Source organism: Geotrypetes seraphini, chromosome 11 (assembly GCF_902459505.1).
Source record: "Geotrypetes seraphini chromosome 11, aGeoSer1.1, whole genome shotgun sequence".
In the NCBI taxonomy this organism is placed as follows: Eukaryota; Metazoa; Chordata; class Amphibia; order Gymnophiona; family Dermophiidae; genus Geotrypetes; species Geotrypetes seraphini.
Window position 1 is genome coordinate 1,664,463 of NC_047094.1, and position 8,482 is coordinate 1,672,944.

At 45.7% G+C, this 8,482-nt stretch overlaps 1 protein-coding gene across 1 annotated transcript in view; it reads right to left on the reverse strand.

Moving 5' to 3' along the window:
- PLK1 (polo like kinase 1) overlaps window positions 1-8,262 on the reverse strand; it is a 111,399-nt gene extending 103,137 nt beyond the window's left edge. The window contains exons 1-2 of the mRNA XM_033914859.1: window positions 7,695-8,262; window positions 7,438-7,606 (exon numbers count right to left, since the gene is read on the reverse strand). Of these exons, the coding sequence (XP_033770750.1) occupies window positions 7,438-7,606; window positions 7,695-8,054 (529 nt within the window). The 5' untranslated portion in view covers window positions 8,055-8,262. The remainder of the gene's footprint in view (window positions 1-7,437; window positions 7,607-7,694) is intronic.
- Between the last annotated feature and the right edge of the window lie 220 nt (window positions 8,263-8,482).

Genomic DNA, 8,482 nt, shown 5'->3' on the forward strand with positions numbered 1-8,482 from the left:
AAATAATAGCAATAAAAGATGAGAAAGGAAATACGCATAATCAAATTAGTAATATTTTAAATCAATTTTTGATTTTTTATAAAGAGTTGTATTCTTCCGAGTCTTCAGTTGATAAAGTTCAAAAAGGTATGGAATTTTTAAATCTTCTTGAGGGTCCAAAACTTCCTGATCATATAAAAAGAAGTTTAGAAGAACCTATATCATTAAAAGAATTAGAAACAGCGTTGAAGTCTCTTAGAGTTGGATCCGCTCCAGGTGGGGACGGTTTTACTGTGGAATTCTATAAAACATTTCAAAATTCTTTATTACCCTATTTACTAAATTTATAGCAGTTTCAACTTACTAAAGGTTGTATTACGAGTACTATGGCAGAATCTTTGGTGATTGTTTTGCCAAAGCCAAATAAAGATCCCACTTTGGTTTCAAATTACAGGCAATATCATTAATCAATGTGGATGGAAAATTATTGGCTAAGACTCTGGCATTAAGATTGGCAAAGGCTCTCCCTTACATAATTGATGTACATCAAACGAGATTCATTGGAAACAGACATTCTTCTAACAATACAAGATTGGCGTTTCATACTTTAAATTTAACTAAAATGATGAATGAACCAGCTTTTGCTTTATCTTTAGATGCAGAAAAAGCTTTTGATAGGGTAGAATGGTCATTCATGTATCAGGCTTTGGATTGGTTTGGTATAAGCCCTGGTTTTGTTCAAATGATTAAAACTTTGTATAGCTCCCCTATGGCAAGATTATATATTAATAATAATTTATCAGATTGTTTTAAATTGCATAGAGGAGTTAGACAGGGATGTCCATTGTCTCCTTTGCTGTTTGATATTGTTTAGAACCCTTATTGATAGCTATTAATCAGGCAAAGGGGATACAGGGTATTCCCCTAAAGGAGTGGGAATATAAATTATCTGCTTATGCGGATGACATTTTGTTATATTTGCGCAATCCAGGTTCAACCATTCCATGTCTGTTAGAATTGATTGAAAGGTTTGGAAAGTTCTCAGGATACAAAATTAATTGGGGTAAATCTGAAATTCTTTCACTTAATGTACATTGCATAAAAACTATGTTTGATTCATTTTCTTTTGTTTGGAAGGAAGATGGATTAAAATATTTAGGAATTTGGATCAAAAATTCAGTGGATGATACAGTAAAAGAAAATGAAAAACTTTTATTAAAAAAGGTTTCGGAATTATGTGAACAATGGAATCCATTACATTTATCTTGGTGGGGGAAAGTTCAAACTGTGAAAATGATGGTGTTGTTTGTGGTTTGTTATCAAATGTGTATGATTCCGGTGTTTTTTTCAAAAATCTTTTTATAAAAAATTGAATTTGATAATTATTAAGTTTATTTGGCTTGGTAAAACTCCTAGAATTGCTTTGGTATCTCTACAGAAGTCAATTAAGGAGGGAGGGGTAAATTTTCCAAATTTTTATAGGTACCATCAAGCCTATATTTTACGTCAAGATATGTATTGGGTCCTCCCAGAGCTCATTGAGTACACGCCTGATTGGTTATATTTGGAATGGCGACTCCTGTATCCTTTACATCCTTGTCACATTCTCAGTATCAAGATGCCCAGATTGTATAAAGAAAATAGAATTTTATTAGACACTTGGAAAACTGTGAGGTATGTCAGTAACTTAACTGTTAATCCTATTAATAAATCAACAAATCAATCTACCGTATTTTCGCGGATATAACGCGCGCGTTATACGCGTTTTTACCTACCGCGCATACCCCTCGCGCGTTATACGCGTGAGCGCGGTATATAAAAGTTTTTCTACATAGTTCCCACCCCGCCCGACGCCCGATTCACCCCCCCCAGCAGGACCGCTCGCACCCCCACCCCGAACGACCGCTCGCACGCGCTCCCACCCGCACCCGCGATCGGAGCAAGAGGGAGCCCAAGCCCTCTTGCCCGGCCGACTCCCCGACAATATCGGGCCAGAAGGGAGCCCAAACCCTCCTGGCCACGGCGACCCCCTACCCCCACCCCGCACTACATTACGGGCAGGAGGGATCCCAGGCCCTCCTGCCCTCGACGCAAACCCCCCTCCCTCCCTCCAACGACCGCCCCCCCCAAGAACCTCCGACCGCCCCCCCAGCCGACCCACGACCCCCCTGGCCGACCCCCACGACACCCCCACCCCCCTTCCCCGTACCTTTGCTAGTTGGCCGGACAGACGGGAGCCAAACCCGCCTGTCCGGCAGGCAGCCAACGACGGAATGAGGCCGGATTGGCCCATCCGTCCCAAAGCTCCGCCTACTGGTGGGGCCTAAGGCGCGTGGGCCAATCAGAATAGGCCCTGGAGCCTTAGGTCCCACCTGGGGGCATGGCCTGAGGCACATGGGCCCAACCCGACCATGTGCCTCAGGCCGCGCCCCCAGGTGGGACCTAAGGCTCCAGGGCCTATTCTGATTGGCCCACGCGCCTTAGGCCCCACCAGTAGGCGGAGCTTTGGGACGGAAGGGCCAATCCGGCCTCATTCCGTCGTTGGCTGCCTGCCGGACAGGCGGGTTTGGCTCCCGTCTGTCCAGCCAACTAGCAAAGGTACGGGGAAGGGGGGTGGGGGTGTCGTGGGGGTCGGCCAGGGGGGTCGCGGGTCGGCTGGGGGGGCGGTCGGAGGTTCTTGGGGGGGGCGGTCGTTGGAGGGAGGGAGGGGGGTTTGCGTCGAGGGCAGGAGGGCCTGGGATCCCTCCTGCCCGTAATGTAGTGCGGGGTGGGGGTAGGGGGTCACCGTGGCCAGGAGGGTTTGGGCTCCCTTCTGGCCCGATATTGTCGGGGAGTCGGCGGTCCTTCGGGGTGGGGGTGCGAGTGGTCCTGCCGGGGGGGGGGGCAGGGCAGGGCGGGTAAACGGAGAGTCGGGACAGCGCACGGAGAGTCGGGGAGGGCGAAAGGAGAGTCGGGGTGGCCAGAGGAGAGTCGGGGCGGGCGAAAGGACAGTCGGGCAGCATGCGCGTTATACCCGTGAGCGCGGTATACAAAAGTTTTTATACATATTGTGGTTTCTGCGCGCTATACCCGTGTGCGCGTTTTACACGGGTGCGCGTTATATCCGCGAAAATACGGTATATGGCTAAACTCCACGATTCAAATTGGCGGATCTAAGATTGTCTGGAGGCATTGGTTAAGTGCAGGAATACGAACTTTAAATGATGTTATTTCAAATGGAAAGCTGCTTGAGTTTACACAACTGCAACATAAATTTGGGCTTAATAAATCACAATTTTATCGTTGGTTGCAATTGAAGCAAGCCATTCAGGCAGGGTTCCCCGAATGGAAAAGTCTTAATTCTCAATATAACATGGAATTTTTATGCTTCCAGGCAAACTTTCTGGGTCACCAGGCCGCGCAGTGGTACAAAGTTATTAGTGAATTGGTTAATAAAAAACCTAAAAATGGTCTTAGGGATATTTGGAGCATTGAGATTAAGCATCAGATTTCAGCATCTCAATGGCCACAAATTTGGTCTTGGAGAATAAGATATACATTGTCAGCATCTATGAGGCAAACTTGTTTTTTTCTTTTGCATAGAGCATTTTGGACCCCCAGTTAGATTACAAAAGTTGAATAGTTCATTATCTAATAGATGCTGGCATTGTAATCTTGATATAGGGACTTTGGATCATCTTTTATTTTTTTGTCCCTATATCTTGGCCTTTTGGAATTCGATCTGGGATCAAATAAATTCTTTATTAGAAAATCCTGTAGCATTAACTTATGATACTGTGATATTTGGCATGTCTATGAGGAAAAAGAGTCAGATATCGGCAAGCAATAACAAACTTTTATTGATTATGACAGGAGTTGCCATTCAACATATTACTAACAATTGGAAAGATCATAGCAGATTTAACTTTAATTTTTGGTGGAATTCGCTATGTCATTTATATAAAATGGAACGTTCAATAGCGGTACAAAATGGAAATGATAAAAGTTTTATTAAAATATGGGAGCCATTAACATTGTTTTGTAATGAATAAACACCATTTTTCTTTTGAAAATACATCATTTAAGGAAGAGTGGGGGGAGGGTTTGTACACTTGAAGAGAGGGTAAAATGAATTAAGAATAGTGTTGGGAGGGAGGGTGGATTATAGGTTTATATATATATATATATATATATATATATATATATATATATATATATATATATATATATACACACATACAATTGTTATTGTCTTGATGGATTTATCAAGTGTTGTTTTTGAGCCTATGTATGATTTTTCTTGTACACTTGTTGAATGATTAAAAAGGAATAAAGAATAAAAAAAATATATATATTTGGCACCAGGAACCCCACACAAACTACCTGTTAGAAACAAATAACAGGATTTTATTTATGAAAGGTTATTGTTAAGATCTTTGTCTCAGGAAATATTGTTTGCGTTTCTGCTACCACTGCTGTAGACAGACCTGTATAGGCCGATTCATAGGTATCAGGTTCCTGCACAGAAAATTGATCGAGTAAATCTGGGAACGGACAATGAGCACTCCACTAAGAAACACCAATGTAAAACCAACTTGTTTATTTCATAAAAGGACACAAGCAGAAGCTGTGGGCCCGACAGCACTGTGTTTCGGCGTCTGAGGAACGCCTGCATCAGGGGTCACTCGGTCCAACTAACATGCCAGATTAACTAAAAACACTGAAAAGCTAAGGAAGCACCCCACGCACTTGGGTGTGTATCTTTTACTCCTTGCTTGTGCTGCATTTTTTTTTTTTTTAATTCTTTATTCATTTTTACAAATTACAACAAGTGTTTCAATAAATGACAATTGAAATGGAATACATCACTTGAATTTCTATCATGTTTAATATTAAATCATAAAATGCTGATGGACAGGGGGGGGCAGAAAAAGGAAGGGAAGCCTACTGCTGGACAGTGGGAGCAGGGAGAGGTGCTGCAGGACAGGGGGGAAGAAAAAGGAAGGGAGGCCTATTGCTGGACAGGGGGAGCAGGGAAGAGGTGCTGATGGACAGGGGGGAAATAAAAAGGAAGAGAGGCCTACTGCTGGACAGGGGGAGCAGAAAAGAGATGCTGCTGGACAGGGGGGAGGTAAAACAAAGGGAGATGGGTTGCTGCTGAAAAAGGGGAGCAGTGAAGGGGTGGTGGTGGACACAGGAGAGGTAAAAGGAAGAGAAAATGGACAGGGGGAGCAGGCAAGGGGTGGTGGTGGACAGCCGAGGAAAAAGAAAGACAGATAGAAAAAGACAGAAATACAGAAAGCGGCTAAGGAGAGAGAGAGAAAGAAATAAATAAAGACAGACACACACACACACATATATTCTAGCACCCATTAATGTAACGAGCTATAAGACTAGTAAGATTATATTGTGTGTACATGAAAAATGAATGGAAGAAATTGCATTACAATTAGTAAGTACTATTATAATGGGGTTGGGGTTAGGGGTGGAGCTTGGGCTGGGGTACTTGGTTGGTATTTGTTAGACTTAGGGGGTACTTGGCTTGAAGAAGTTGAGAAACACTTGACTAGGTAAATATGGAGTTCATTCAGTAAGGGCCCATTTTACAAAGCCACAGTAGCAATTCTCCCATAGCAAATGCATCAAAGTCCATTCAATTCCTATGGACTTCAGTGCATTTGCTTTGGCAGAATTGCCATTACATCTTTGTATAAGGAGCCCTAAGGCAGGAATTACTGTCTCTGTGCTATGGGGATGCAAAGCATTAACTGATTCAACATGGAGTTTGAAGTTGGTTCAATACCACTCTCTCAAGTACAGTAGTTTTGAAAGAAATGGAAGGTTTGATACTGGTCAGTAGTTATTTGGAATAAGAGGATCTGCATTGCTTTTTTCAAGGGTGGCTTAAATGCTACTGGAATACGCCTAAGTGTCAAACCTTAAAAAAGAAAGTCATATTGAGCATTGGAAAATACAGTAATTAATAACCAACTAATAAAAATAGTGCACATTTAATTTTCCCCACCACCAAATTTCCCCATCCTGCCCCGCCCCAACCGGCTATTTTTTCATGCCACCCGGCTGGAAAAAATTTCTGGGGAGAACATTGGAGGCCCATTACAAAAATATGGGGAGGTAGAGGAAGGTGTGGGGAGGGACCCAGCACAAGACCCACCGGGTTTAACACCCCCGATGTCGGACGGATCCCCACACAGAACCCGCCCTAGTTCTCTCCAGCACAAAAAGGGGAATCAGGAGTACAGAAACAAAGTTCCAACAGTGCTAAGAGGGGAACTGAAAAGCCTTACCAGCGACTGAGGAAAACTGGAGTATTAAGAGGGGCATGCTATACTGATATACAAGTTTGATCTCAGTCTCCACCTGCTGGTAGCAGTGAGGCATATTACCCATTCGTAAGGACTATACCAGTCTACCAAGCAATACAGAAGCTGCATTTACTGTAAAGCTTTCCTGTTCTCTGTCACCACTAGCTGCTGAGTTTTCTGCACATAAAATTTGCATGCCATTAGTTTTCTGCGTGGCACAGTATTACACTCACGGAAGAAACCACATTGTTAAACATCTGTTAAGTGGCTTTACCATAAGCTCCCCTGTGTTAAAGGAGAAGGCAGCTCAATAAAGTCAGACCCTTAACGCACCCCAGCAGGCTACTGCCAGACATACAATCGGCAGTCCCCACCCAGATCTTTTACCTCACTCCAGTCTCCATTCTGTATCCTTGTCTGCCATATTCTGTCTACTCCCCATCCTCAGTCATTTTTCATCACAACCAGTCAGCCACTGGCCTAGCAGGTTCTTAAGAGCCAGTGATCTTACCTTTCTTTATTTTGCAGCCACCATAGTAAAACTTCCTCCTCCCTACACTGTGTGAGCTTGAACTAAACAGTGCTTGAGCTCTCAAGACCAAACATGAAAAGTTCCAGTATGTCTTAACTTGGAGCCATGTTGTGCACAGAGAAGCTGCAGCAAGATGGCACACAAATCCAAGGTATGAGAAGCACATTGCTAGTTGCAAGGGTGGATTGATGCCTAGGTCATTATTGAGCCCCAAGATAAACAGCTGAAATAGGGAAGAGATGTTTTAGCTGAAGAGATGTTACAAGATCTTTGTGTACCCAGAGAAGGAACATGCACAAGTCTTAAATTCCTTCAGAATATAAAATGCATAGGAGAGCAGCTTAGAAAGGAAATTTTGACATGGGGGAGGGGTTTGCAAAGCTGAAGGTAAAAGATATAAAGTATAAAGTCAAGAGTTGTTTAAAAGAAATACTTTTTTAAAACTTTGACAACCCCAGATGGATTCGGGGAAATGCACTGCTTATTGCTAGGATATCTTGAGATCTTGCCAGGACTCTGGGCTTGTATGTCAGCTCTTATGACTGGCTGAGTGTCTTATTGCAGCGGTTCTTAAACCCTCTTGACTGGCCACATTGAACCCAGGGGCTGCTCGTACTGTACCTATTTTCACCTCCATGTCGTCGTTGAGGAAGAGGTTGCCCAGCTTGAGGTCGCGGTGGATGACCCGGTTGGTGTGCAGGTACTGGCAGCCCAGGATGGTCTGGCGCAGGTAGTAGCGAGCCTCGGGCTCCGTCACCGCCTTCCTGCGCTTGTGCAGCTCCAGGAGAGACTGGAAGGGAGAGAGAGAGAAGAGCTTCAGACCCAGCCTAGCCACCTCCACCCTTAGGACTTCCCGCCCCTCTGGCCCTCGGGCTCACCCGCCGGCGGCAGAGCTCCAGCACGACGAAGACGAAGTCCTGGTCCTCGAAGAAGCCCTGGAAGCCCACGACGTGCCGGTGGCCGAGGCTGCGGTGGATGGCGATCTCCATGGACATCTTCTCCTTCTGGTGCGGCTTCAGCAGGAGGCTCTTGGGCACGATCTTGCCGGCGAACACCGCCTTGCTGTCGGCGTCGGTGATCTCGTAGCACTTGGCGAAGCCGCCCTTGCCCAGGAAGCGGCCGCGGACGTAGCGCCGGCGGCCGCGGGGGTCCAGCAGCACCTCGGGGATCTCCTTCGCGGGCGCGCTCTCCGCCACCGCCGCCGCCTTCTGCGGCGCTTTGCCGGCCACCGAGGTCATGGCTGAGCCGAGCCGAGCCTGTGCGAGCGCCGCCGCTGCCGCCGTTAGTTCAGAGCCGCCAGCGCGCTCCTCATTGGCCCGCACGATTTAAAAATCCAACCCGCCGCCGCCGCAAGGCACCATGGGAGCCCGGAGTCGACGGAACTTCAGCGACAGCGGCTGCGCGGCCCGCGAGGGCGCGAGGCGAAGCCTGGAACCGCCGAGCCAGCAACTGGAGCGTGCCACTTTTAAAGGGGGTCCCTCAAAGCCACACTCGATGATAAAAAAACAGAAATTGAGCGGTGACAACTAACTTTTGCTTCTTCACACTTTTCTGGTCCCGCCTGCCTTCTGGACTTCCATTTCCTAAACCCTGTCCTTTCATTACGCGCTCAACCTGCCAGCTACTTTCTACGTCCTTCAGTTTGTTAGTTGAACAAAATCCATGG